We start from the raw sequence: 13,651 nt of genomic DNA, 5'->3' as shown, positions 1-13,651 counted from the left end.
TGGGATATGATGAATATATTTTTTGTGTAAGATACAACCGTGTTATAATGAGGTATGAGTTAATAGCACGTGACTTTAGCCCTCTGTACATTTCCTTCACCACTTGCTTTCCACGAATGCAGCAAGTTTCCTTTGCTGAAAACTTGCAACATTAATGCAGTTGTGCTTTCAAGTGCGGTGCACTTCAGAGAGGCCGGGCTGTCGTATGCTCCAACTCAAACTTCGATATAACGAACCCAGATATAGCAAAATACCGGTTGTAACAAAGCAAATGAAGAGTAGTCTTGCTGTAGATATAGTGTTAGGAATGTACCTTTATAACGAATTTCTGGATATGGAATTTATGGATATTTTCATCTAATATGCAACTTTGTTGTAATGAGGTTTAGAATAGCATGCTGTTGTCGCTTGGCATAGCGCTTTGCTTGTAGAATACGGAGAGAGCTCTTGCGCCAAGTTGAAAAGTCTTGTTTTAGCGCCTCGATGATTGATCTCTTATAATCATCAGCAAAAAAGAGGCGTAATGCAGGTACAATTTTGTGTGAAAATAGAAAAAAGAGGAAGCAAGTGTGAAAGAGAAATAATGGGCTGGAACATATATAGAACAAAAAAGAATGAAATAGGAAATACATAGAGCTACACTGTAATCTTGATATAACGAAATATTGGTTATAACAAAGTAAATAAAACTAGTCTTGCAATATAGTGTTGAGAATGTATCTTTATATCGAATTTTTGCATATAACAAGCTTTGTTCGTATAAGATGCAATTTTCTTTTAAAGAGGTTCGAGTAAGAAAAAGAAAAGGATAAAGAGAACCAAAAAAGGCTGCTCATTTGGCAAAGAAGGCACGCGTGGCAACTTTCGTGAGAAGATTGCTTGATTTTCTGTTCCGGGCTCGAAATAGCCGTAACATAGGTAATCGTTTCATTGTAACGCAGCACCTGAGGCAGTACCAGCGATAATGCAAAGGAACGGCCAATTTTCCTGGTTCCTCTCCTGGTGACCACCCTTACAGCGCATGCCGGGCCCTCTGCTCTCGTACGCTGCCCCCTCTTTGCAGAGTTGCTGGCGAAAGCAACGAAATGCCTCCTCATCAGTGCTGCGTCGACACCTCCACTGCCCATATGCAACCCCCTGCCCCTCTCCCTCCTCTCCTACACTCCTCCTTCTCACGCTACCATTCGTAACGCGTTTCAGGAGACGGAGCGCATCTGCGCAACACCGACTAAATTACGAGGCCGTATGTTATGTGTTCACAAAGGCACCTACGTGACAGGGTGGAGGCCCTCTCCATAGGAGCGGAGGCCAGTCTCTGAAGGAAGGGGTCAGCGGGGCTGGAGGCGGTGTTGGTGGGAGCGACCTTCAGTTGCCACACAACCCGTTTCTGTGCCGCGGGAAGCCGGGCGACCAATTTCTGGGAAGCAATGTCAACCAGCACCTCTCGCGCAGTGACTTCTGTCCTGAACTACTTTCTGAATTGAAAAAGAAAAACGGGTTATTATAGTTATGTAACCTGTCGAGTCATGTAAATAAACTGCAATAAAGATTACAAGTGCTTCAGATCCTCGCTCGTAGAAAAAGGATGGTTAAAATAAAGATTTTTTAAAACTATGAAGTGTGCTACTTTTATACGTGGAGGCGTCACCCAGTGCACGTGCGTTCATGGAATAGTGGCAAGTTCCTCGGCCACCGGGTTGTGGTTGCTGCAGTGATAGTTGTACGTTCCGATTTTCACAGGTCGTTCCCTTTGGCCACTGTTTAGTTATGAAGGCAGCATACTGTGCGCAGATATGTACATCAGCGGGTGTACGACACTGTGACTGTTGCGTATTTGTGCACGGAGAGTTTCTTCCTCGACTATGCGTATTTGTGTGTGAACACGTGAGTGCGTAATGCCGAACAAGTGTTGTGTACCTCGATGTCGCGGGAACCACAAGAACGGATCGAAAGTGTGGATATTCCGATTCCCGAAGGATGAAGAGTGTCGGCAAAAATGGTTTCGTGCTATACCGCGAGAAAACTTCCTACCAACAGAGAACATGAGAGTGAGTAGTTCATCATTTTTTTTGCATATTCCATTCATCGCAAGATGAGCTGCAGTTATTAGAAAGAAGCATTAACAATTTTTGAATATATATTTGCTAGGCGCAAGCTCAACGGTACTGCTAAAGATTAAAACTTAAGTACTGCTAAAGATTAAAACTTAAAGAAGATGTCTAAAGCACTAGCCACAAAACGCGTTCATTTACTTATGCGAAGGCCTATGTTTTTCTTCAGGTCTGTGAGCTTCACTTCCACCCGGAAGACATCACGCTCAAAACATCGTATACAGACGACTCGACGGGACGAACAGTCACTGCCCCCTTGACGCATGCACGCCTACTCCCAGGGGCAATTCCGTTGATATTCCCCGACTGCCCCAAGTATCTGACCTCACAGCGCAGCGCGCGAGAAGCTCCGGAGGCAAAACGGTTGCGCCTAGAGTCAAGCACACTGCAAAAAGCTCTTCAGCAGTCGGCTGAGACATTCCAACATGAAGTTGAAGAGGGCAGAATTCAGTCGCTCAAAGACCTGGCCGACTACGTGAGATGCAATTCGTCGGCTTTCTGGCATGCAATAGAAGCGAACGAACGCCTCATCTTGCTGCACATTGTTGACGAGGATACCCCGAGCTATAAATATTCTGTCATGATCAAGCCGGATTTGAGCGTACTCTTTCATTATTTGAAGGCCGCGACTCAGAAGCTCGGACGTAACATCTCGATTCCCTATGTAGCTTTAGGGAAGAGAGAAATTGCGGAGGTCCTTGAGGCTATTGAGAAATGGGACCGCGACCTGATTTCGACAGCAACCACCTCGAAGGGAGATACTGTAGAAACTGTGCGTGCACTGCTTGCCAAGGTGTGTGAAAAGGAAGAAGAGGATGATGTTCCCACAATCAAGTTTTTGATCAAGCAGCTCAACTTTTTGTCTGAAAAAAAGGTGCGAAAGCGCTACCCGCCCGACGTCATAGTGTTCGCCTGCCTACTTTTTTACCATTTCACCTCACGCTTACAGATACATCTGCAGCTCCGGAAACATCATTCTTCCGCATCCTGTAACCATCCGATCAGTATGCTCATCATACAAAATGAATCTCCAGCTTGAGCACCAGCCGTCAGCCTTTTTGAGATACATGGCGAAGAGGATATTGGACCTGGACGATCACCAGCGCATTGTTACGCTAATGGTGGACGAAATCCACATGAAGCCTTTTTTTTGAGTACAAAGGCGGAAACATCACTGGCATTGCGCGCAACTCGCTAGAGGTGGCCAACATTGCTTTTGTTTTTATGGTTCAGAGCCTCACGCCGAAATTCAAAGAGGTAGCCCATATAGTGCCCGTCCGCTCTGGAGACGGAAAGTTTCTGCACGAGGTGCTGAAAGCAGTAATTTTTGGCTTGGAGAAGGTTGGCGACAAAGTTATTTGCGTTGTAACCGACAACAACAAAATCAATAGGAAAGCTATGGAGCATTTTGATCGGTCTTCTCCAACTTGCTCGTCTTCGGAGACTCGCTTTGTCTATAAGCATCCTTGTGATCCTGCAAGGCCATTGTTTTTTTGTGATAGACCCAGTTCATATTTTGAAGTGCATCCGCAACAACTGGCTGAAGCAAAAGAATCACATGCGGTGCTTTTTTTTCCCAAGATGGATTCAGAACACACAACCGAACGGCACATGTTGACGGCATCATTTCAAACCATCAGAGATGTGTACAATGCTGAGGTTGGCGAGCTACTGAGGCATGCTCACACGCTGACTAGGAAAGGGCTCTTTTCGACGGACATTGAAAAACAAAGTGTAAAACTTGCCCTGCAGATATTTCACAACTCCCACCCTCCCGCCCTGAAAGCCCTTGAATCGAAGCGAAACCTTCAGTTTGTTGTGGGGACCGCGGCTTTCATTGATATTGTGCTGACGTGGTGGAAAATGTGAATGTCCATACACCATGCAAGGGGAAAAGGCTGAGGGATGAACTCCAACACCCGATGTCTTCTCTAGATGACCCGCAAGTGGATTTCTATACAACCTTTTGGACTGGCTGGACGAGTGGAAGAATCGCACTGCGGAGAGCAACAGCAGCAAAATGACCAAGAAGACTCACGCTGCTCTCCACCAAACAACTCATGGACTTGTGGAAATTGCTAGATACTGCCTCACCGAGCTCAACATGTTTTACGTCCTGTTTGGCAAGATCCAAACCGACGGCCTGGAAGACTGCTTTGGAAAATACAGGCAATTCGCAGGGTCGCAGTATCACGTGTCCATTCGACAAATCTACGAGGGCGAAAACAAGATGCGTTTGCAAAGCACGCTGCCGACTGTCAGTAAACCTTCACATCACGAGTCACAGAGACAAACAGTGGGAAGACCTGGACCGAAAGGAGGGTGCAGCACGCGCTAACTACAATGTGGTTGTCACGCAAGACACCTTGTCTAAGATTACGGATGTCATTTTGGTATTGGTGTATGTGGCAGGATACTGCGTTTACTCCACTTTGAGAAGGCTGAAATGCGAGAAGTGCATGGACGTCTTAACCATTGACAAGGAAGTCACTGTCTTTGTGGAAGATCCCAAGTACGAGGTTGTGAAGGAGCTTGACCAAGGAGGACTCGTACATCCTTCAATATTTGCTGTCAACGCCGTTGCACACAGCTATGCAGCCGTTGAGGAATTGTCAAGAAGAGATGACTTCTTGACCATTCCCAATCAACGTCAAGTGGCGACAGATCTCACCGTGGATCTGCTGACTGAAGATGAGTCATCTGATTTCGATGGCTGTGATGCTGGACACATGAAGGAGATTGTCCTTAAGTACATTTTGTGGTGCAGTTCAAACATTTTGCTGAAAAACTTCTGCTCCAGAATGATGACATTCGTGACGCCAGAGAAAAATAAAAAAAGGAAGCGTCAAACGCTGAGTAACAAGTAGAGTAGATGTGGTTTTCTCCCCAAAATAAATCATAATCGAAATCAAGATGTTGAAATGATTCGTGTGATTCTCTAGTGCGCCGCGGCGGTAGAGCTAGAACACCAAAACTTTCGCAAGCTAGATGCAGTACTTGGTTACTCCATGTAGCAATGCTAGGATGCTTAGTAAAATTTTTTTTCCCACATCTTTTATTTGGCCCAATCTAGCCGCAGCAGCTGCGACAGCGGGAGCGTTGGTTCTCCCAAAACGTGAACGAAACACTGGCTTTCCGCCGCATTCGCGGCGTGACTGGGCCCCCACACTCTGACGTCACTGCGGCAGCCCTGCGGCCTTGAAATTTAGTCGGTGTTGGTCTGCGTCAGGGATAGTCGGCGCCCTCTCACTTCAGCACGAGGTGTTGGGAGAAGGGGGGCACGCCTCCCGCTCAGCTTCGTATTCGGTTTTAGTCATCTTGAGTGGGAGATAGTGTAATCTGTTTAAAACTCTCCGGCAGGACCTAATTACATGTTACTGTTAACCAGTAGCTTTTTCAGGCAGCTTGAAGTTGTGTATCTTGCTCTCTAAGTTATGTAAACAATGCAATGTCGTTAGGCAAAGCCTTAAAGGCCAACTCCACATTTAAATGCACCTTTGAAAATCTCCTTATATTCGTCCAACACATCTGAGCAACCTGAGCTGAACTGAGAAGCTTTTCGCGCAGGGTGCTTCAACATATCAGCTTTGAGTAATCCATGTTCGCACACCTAAAAATTTTACTTTTCCAGTTGGAACAATAAAAGGCGTGCTTGAATTTAACGTGCCTGTTTTGTGTTATGTGCCTTTTTAACAGATGCTTGGCTTGCGCTTTTTAAACGTATTTAAAACTAAGTGTATTCATGATTTTACAGGTATTATGATGGCACTTCCAGATGCTAACGTTTCTTGGAGACCAGCTATAATGGAACTTACAGGTGAAGTATGTGCAGTGGAGTTTTGTGAGAGGCCATTGTCCAGATTTTGTGTGCTCTCACTCAGTGTCAATAACGTTCATGCGTCCTCTATAATTATGACACTAACAGATAACAGTATAAGGAAAAGTATAGGCAATGTTATTAGAAATGATTGTGTAAATGTGAAGAAAGAAAAGTCGACGAAAGATACCTTGCCACTGGCAGGATCCAAACCTGCGAACTTCGAATAATGTGTCCGATGCAGAGACTGCTATTAAGTTTCACTTTACTTCATTTATAGTGGCGATCTAATTCTAGCAGACTTCCGCCCCACCGCGGTAGTCTAGTGTAAGATACTCGGCTGCTAACCTGCAGGTGGCGGGATCGAATTCCGGCTGCGGAAGTTGCATTTTTGCCCCACCGTGGTGGTCTAGTGGCTAAGGTACTCGGCTGCTGACCTGCAGGTCGTGGAATCGAATCCTGGATGCGGTGGCTGCATTTCTGATGGAGGTGGAAATGCTGTAGGCCCGTGTGCTCAGATTTAGGTGCACGTTAAAGAACCCCAAGTGTTCAAAATTTCCGGAGCCCTCCGCTACGTCGTCTCATAATCATATGATGATTTTAGGACGTTAAACCCTACATATCAAATCCTCACAGACTTGATGCCTTGAGGTCGTATGCAACAAGTTATTGATTAGCTGCCATTTTGTAATAAGATCGCGTACTACGTGACGCTGAACATGCAAAAAAAGTTACACACTTGCAGTAATGGCACAAAATGACGCTGACAGACGCTCCGTTTAAACCCACATGTATATTTTATAAAGTGGCTGAGGGGATGACCATAAACGTAGCTTAGTGGTAGAGCATGTGGTGTACACGTATCCTGAAGGAGTACGGCCACCAGCGTGGGTCTGGTCTTAGCGAGCCGCAGGGCACGCGTTAACCGTCGCCGTGGCGGGAAACACGATACTGCTCAAGTCGCAACACTTTATTGTGGCAACACCAAACGCAGTACAGCCCGTTGCAAAAAAGGCGCGGCGGGAAAGCAAATAGGCTTATCCACGCCACGGGCACAAAGTACTACACAGGGTGCCACGAGCACGTCTCCGCGGTAAAGGTGATCCACGGAGACACCGGGACAAAGGGGGCCCGGTTGCTCGAGCGAGGGCAAAGGCGCTCGCGTTGGCTTCGAAGGGAGACGGGTCGGCGTAGCTAGGCCACGCACTAGGACAGCGTACTGCCCTTCGGCCGTGAGTACGCAGCGGGGCAACAGAAGGTGAGCGTTCGCATCGGGCGCGAGGCGCCGTCAGCGAAGTCCGACGAGCCCCGAGCGACGGGACTCGACGGACGGAAAAGAATGCGTGGCTCACCGTTTGAAGTCCCGGACTGTACTCACGCTCCCGACGCAGCGCACGAAAACCTCTTGGGAGGCTCCCCGCGCGGCGCCATAGTCAACATCCGCTACCGGGTGAGGGAGTTAAACGTCACTCCGCCCTTCCCAGCGCGGCAGGCAGCAGAGGAGGGCAGACATGTCGGGACATGAGAATGGCAGAAAAGGCGGCAAAGCCCGCGCAAAGGCGGCGGGCCAGCCTCAATTCCCACAAGCATCAGATGCATTATTCAACGGTTGCAAGTTTGGATCCTGCCGGTGGCAAGATTTATTTTTTTATCTTTTTTTTTCTTCACTTTTAGACTACAACTTGTCATAGTATCCCCTATACTTTCTCGGTGTTATTGTTGGTTAGTTTTCATTATTAGTGTGTCTAATGAAGAAAATGAGCCCATTTACTCTTTCTATACTTCTCCTATGTACGTTATTGCAGATCCTGAAGGTACAACATGAAGGGGGCCAAGTTAAGCAAAAACTGCCAATGACCGAGATATGGCAGCCTTTGGAGTTCATATTTTTGACATAAGAAGTCATTTTTGTTACCACTGTCCCAGATTGGCAGTGCTCACAAGCCTGTGGGAAAACTTTCACCAAAGTGCCACGGGAGCGCTCTCTGGAAGGCAAACAGAAGACAGCTGCCTCACCGTGCTTATACCAACAAGTTTTCTTATGCCTCATAATTTTCAGCATTGCCTTTCTCATAGCCCCATTAGTCAATGTGCTGCAGTTTACCATGTGTTTTCCAAAAGCTTTCATCTCTGTTGCTTTTTATAATGTGACATAAAACAGTCACTCCTTGGTTTTATTTCACGACAGCTTCTATAGAAGTTTTGGCATTTATGTAATTCATTTTTACGTGCTTGGATGCTTAATTCAGCACTTTTTGTATAAGTTATTGCTCTCAGAATAAAGTTCCTATTAAAGACTATTTTTATGTATTGTCTTTATAGATCTTTTATGCTTTATAGATTGCATTACAAACACTAAAGGTGTGCCGTATGTGTTGTTTTATTACAATAGCAACTTTAGGGACATGCCATCGGCGTGATGTTCGATATAAAGTGTGCGACGATAACATTGCTCCATGTATCGTATATCCTGTGTGCTGGTAAAGGTTGCGAGAGCTGCTAACGATTGCTCATCAAGTGGAAAGAGAACATGCCGGCTGCCCTTGTTTCCCCAATTCGCTCCATGTGTCTGCATTCCTTGGACATATTTCTGCGAATTGGTATTTTCTCGTTAAAGAACACCAGATGATGAAAATTTCTGGAGCCCTCCATTATGGTGCCTCTCATTTCATATCTTAGTTTTCCGACTTGAAACCCCGGATATAATTGTTAGAATTGCTATTTTCTAACGCCACAACTTTTGAAAGGAAGGGCCACTGGGTATAATGCGCGCTTCTGTTACGTTAACACGTGTCGATTTGCTCGTTGTAGTCTCCAGCGGCTGTGAAGCAACTGTCCACAGTCAGTCAGGCCTGCGACGGTATGCTAAGAATCTTTGGGTCCGAACAGGCCACCACTGGAATCTGAACTTCGCTATGTTGAAGGTTAAAACACTATCTAGCGAGGCTAGATAAACTGTGCTTTTCAAAAAAATGAGGGTGTTAAATGGGATCTGATAGGGCACACCGAATTTAGGAGGACACGTAAGGGTTATACAGGGCTGAAGAACAGACACTTCCTATGCTTTCGTGAATTAGTAGGTAAAAGGCAACTAAGGATGAGGTTTCTTATGCACAAGAATATCACTGGCAACATGGAGGAATACTATAGCATTAGTGAGAGGGTGGCCAGTATTATAATTAAGTTTAATAAAAGGTACAAGATATAGGTGGCACAGGACTATGCGCCTACATTGAACCATGATCATTTGGTTGAATGCTTCTATGAAGACGTAGAGTCGGCCATTAATAAAGATGCAGTATACTATTCTGATGGGCGACTTTAATGCCAAAGTAAGCAAGAAATGGTCTAGAAACCATGCAGTGGGGGAATATGGCACCATCTCTAGAAATAACAGAGAGGAGTCATTAGTAAAGTTCGCAGACCATAATAACTCACGGATCTTCAATACCTTCTTCAGAAAACGGGCTAACCGTAAGTAGATGTGGCGAAGTCTTGATTGCAAAACTAAATGCGAAATCGATTTCATTCTGTGTGCACACCCAGACATTGTACAGAATATAGTAGTAGTTGGCAAGATTCGATGCAATGACCTTAGAATGGTAGGAGCTCGTATTCACCTACACTTGAAAAAAGCCAAGGAATAAACCAATATGCAAGAAGCCAAATAATGAGCCTGCCATGAGAGGGAAAGGACAGCAATTCAAAGCTTCGCTTCAGAATAGATTCGAGGCTTTAAATGGGGTAACCTACATTAGTATTGACACAATGAACAATAATCTTGCTAGTATCTTCAAAGTGTGCAATGGAAGTCTGAGTTACAGTCACTAGAAACGGCACTGGCCAACTGCAGTATTGACTATTCTGTTGAATATGTTTGTACAGTATATTTTGTATTGACTTGTGCAATGTATGGCCTGTGTGCTGAACTGTTGTAAAAGCAGAAGCCTTTGTCAGGCCACATGGCCTTTAGCTTCTGCTTCCTTTCTGTCATAAACAGAAGAAACAAAGTCATTTCAATCTCGGGTGACTAAAGATGTCATTAAAAGACAACGAGCCATGAATGCCTCAGATGCAATCGACAATAAAGAGCTAGAGGAGTTTTTGAAGTTAATCAATAGGTGCAAGGCAGCTCACATTAAAAAGTACAAGATGAGAGAATTGAGCAGGATGTAAAAAGTGGCAGAAGCCTAAAAACTACGAAGGCAAAGTTGTGCATAGGCAAAAATTGAAAGTGTGCATTAAGTTACAAGGTAGGCAATGTCATAACCAATATGGATATGGTAGTTAAGGTGGTGGAGGAGTTCTGCAGGAAGCTGTAGAGAAGCCGAGTGAAGCAGAATGATATAAGAAGCAATAATAGCCCAGAGGAGTTTGACATCTTACCAGTAACTACAGGGATAGTAAGAAAAGCTGTAGAAGGAATGCAAAGTTTCTGGTGAGGATAAAGTAACAACAGACCTGCTGGAAGATGGTGGAAATATTGTGTTGGAAAAGCTGGCCACCTTATGCATAAACTGTTTCTTGACTGAAGGAGGAGCAGAATCTTGGAAGAATGCCAACATCAATTTCATCCATAATAAAAGAGACGTCATAGACTTGAAAAAGTACAGGCCGATCAGCTCACTGTTCCTTCTCTACAAACTACTCACAAAATTAATAGCTAATACATTTAAGGTGACATTAGAGTTCAATCAACTAAAGAACCAAGCAGGATTTCATACAGGCTTCTCCACAATACGTCTTATTCATACTATCGATCAGGCAATAGGGGAATTCGCGAAATACGACCAAACCCTATGCATAGCATTCATTGATTATGATAAGGCGTTTGACTCAGTTGAGACGGACGAAATGCAGGCGCTACGGAAACAGGGCATCGACAAACCCTACATAACTGGAAGAAATCTAACATGGATCTGGAGCCACCATAGTCTTCCATAAAAAAGCGACACAATCCCAATAAAGAAGGGTGTAAGGCAAGAAGACGCGATCTCTCTTATGCTACTCACCGCATGTTTGTAGGAGGTTTTAAGAGCCCTAAATTGGAAATAGTTAGGAATAAGAGTTGATGGAGAGTATGTTGCTTACCAACAATTTGCTGGTGACATTGCCTTGATGAGTAACCCAGGCAATGAATTACAGCTCATGATTACTGAACTAGACATGGAAAGCAGAAAAGCAGGTCTGAAAATTAATATGCACTTTGTGATAGGTAAAGAGACGCAGGAAATTGTAAAGGAATATGTCTACTTAGGACAGCCAGTAACCACGGAGGCAAACCATGAGAGTAAAGTAACTAGGAGAGTAAGGATGGGGTGGATGACATTCCGCCCGCATTCTCAAATCATGAATGGTAATCTGGCACTAACCCTCAAAAGAGAGTTATATAATAGCTGCATCTTGCCTGTATTTACTCATGAAGCAGAAACCTGGAGGCTTACAAAGACGGTTAACCTCAATTGAGGATTACGCAGGAAGCGATGGAAAGAGAAATGATGAGTGTAACCTTAAGAGACAAAAAGAGAGCAGAGTGAGTCAGGGAACAAATCGGGGTCAAGGACATCAGAGTTGAAATCAAGAAGAAGAAATGGACATGGGGCGGGCACGTAGGCAGGATAACCGCTGGTCATCAAGGGCAACTGACTGGGTTCCCAGAAAAGGCGAACGGCCAAAGGGCAGACAGAAAGTTAGGTGGGCCGATGAGATTGAAAAGTTCGCAGGTATAGCGTGGCAGCAGAAAACACAACACTGTGTTGGTTGGCAGATCATGGGAGAGGCCTCTGTCCTGCAGTGGGCGTAGTCAGGCTGACGACAATGACACCCATAAAAAAATGCAAAAACGGGCATTTTGCATGTGCGCAGTGACTGGCATTTTGAAAAATATTTGCTTGTAATGGATGTAAACGTGGGGTTTACACTTTCCTCGGTTTCCGTCGCGGCATATGCACTGCCGTTTTTAAACGAGAAAGCCGGCAGAATGGTTTTGAGCTGCCGCGCGGGAGGTCACGGATAAGGTTCTTAATGACTGCACCGAATTATGAGAAGAGATGGATTGAAAAAAAAGCACAAAAAGAAAGAAGAAAACACTTCTTTTGCCATACATAATGCTAAAATTAACAAATCCTCATGAAGAATAAAGCTAAGTCCTCCCCAGTATTCCTGCCCCGCCACGGTGGTCTAGTGGCTAAGGTACTCGGCTGCTGACCCGCAGGTCGCGGGATCAAATCCCGGCTGTGGCGGCTGCATTTCCGATGGAGGCGGAAATGTTGTAGGCCCGTGTACTCAGATTTGGGTGCACGTTAAAGAGCCCCAGGTGGTCAAAATTTCCGGAGCCCTCCACTACGGCGTCTCTCATAATCATATGGTGGTTTTGGGACGTTAAACCCCACAAATCAATCAATCCCCAGTATTCCTCATAACCCACTGAAAATAAATGCAATTTTAAAGCCGATTACTCGTATGCCTAAACTCTTGCACAGTTGCCTTGCTGTCTCTGATGCCTACAACCTATTTGCATACTCACGTTGCTCTATTAGGTTTGATAAATGTATTTGGAATGTGCATTGTGACATCATAAAGATTCAACCATAAAGGTCCGAAGTGTGCGTGAAACAAAAATCTCTGACGTTTACATGAGTGTGTATGTTCTTTTGATGGGTGCCTGGCTGATCCGCACCGGAGGCTTATGGTGAACCCCTGTAGCCCATTGCCAGGGGTTGCATCACCTTATACAGGATAAAGTTTACATGAATGGACACTGGTCCAGTCTGCCATTGACGTGCATACAAAAAATGCTAAAATCACTGTTTGCGCGATACAAGCACAACTATACCGGAAAGGTCGGGAGAGTAGTAAGCTCTTGTAATCTGACTGTCCAGAGGTGTTGGCATGCGGAACGCATTCCTTGTGAGAGAACCAGATAACAAAGCTGCATTGGCAGGAGGTGCTTCGGATCCTCTGCATAGGGGATGCCGCAGCTAGGAGTCTGTTCTCGCAGGCTTGTCAGAAAAGTTTCCAATCCATTCATGCCTCGGAGGTGCGGGTGGTTGTGCACTCACCTCTGATCATGCCCCTCTCTACCTCAACGCCACATGTCTGTCTCTACCTCAACGCCACATGAGCGCTCTGTATGTGTCTGTCTCTTCTACGTCCTTGTCTGTTTTGCGCTTACTCACTCTTAATCAACGCGATACGTGGCGGGCAACCTGTGAGTGGCCACGGAGCGCACACGACTTACAGAGAGGGTACAACAAGGAGTCCGCTTCACCCCCGTGGAGTTCCCGCTGGTATGGCATCGCTGTGTTGACGGTGGTAAAAGGCTGCATGTCTTCTCCGGCTTCCCTACACGAGGCCTGGCTGGTGGTTCTTATGGCTTGGATACCTTAATTGAAAGAACCCCTGCTGAGTGGTGATGGCACCAAGTCATTGGGGCCACCACTACAACTATACATTTGTTAGGTTTGAGTATTTGCTATGGCCAAATGCATATGCAGCTTCAGCAATCTTTCAGCCTGGACGTTGTTTTTTTTCTGCACACAGCTCAAACACTGAGAGGTATTTATTCACAGGTGATCGCGTAAAATGCACTTCACCTCGAATAAAATGTCCGACCGTGAAGTTTCGTCAATAACATGTTACTGCCACCTGGCCACAATGACTGCCAATGTTTTCGCAAGCGAGACACGTTGTTATCCACACAACTCGCATTCAACACACAATA

At 45.4% G+C, this 13,651-nt stretch overlaps 1 protein-coding gene across 7 annotated transcripts in view; it reads left to right on the top strand.

Annotated features, from left to right (window-relative positions):
* LOC142761713 (protein AMN1 homolog) overlaps nucleotides 1-8,228 on the top strand; it is a 36,031-nt gene extending 27,803 nt beyond the window's left edge. For 4 of the 7 annotated variants that reach the window (XR_012885659.1, XM_075872041.1, XM_075872040.1 and 1 more), the window contains 2 exons: nucleotides 5,866-5,928; nucleotides 7,734-8,228. Coding sequence is in view for 4 of the 7 variants with exons in the window: in XM_075872041.1 (XP_075728156.1) it covers nucleotides 5,866-5,928; nucleotides 7,734-7,753 (83 nt within the window). In the remaining 3 variants the exon portion in view is untranslated. Of the gene's footprint in view, nucleotides 1-941; nucleotides 1,615-5,865; nucleotides 5,929-7,733 lie in introns of those variants that run through there. The other 3 variants (XR_012885658.1, XM_075872042.1, XR_012885657.1) reach the window with 2 other exon arrangements.
* The last annotated feature ends 5,423 nt before the right edge of the window (nucleotides 8,229-13,651 follow it).

This window comes from Rhipicephalus microplus, chromosome 8 (assembly GCF_043290135.1).
Source record: "Rhipicephalus microplus isolate Deutch F79 chromosome 8, USDA_Rmic, whole genome shotgun sequence".
Lineage (NCBI taxonomy): Eukaryota > Metazoa > Arthropoda > Arachnida > Ixodida > Ixodidae > Rhipicephalus > Rhipicephalus microplus.
Note: the sequence above shows the minus strand (reverse complement) of the source record. Positions and strands in the feature narration are given on the sequence as shown.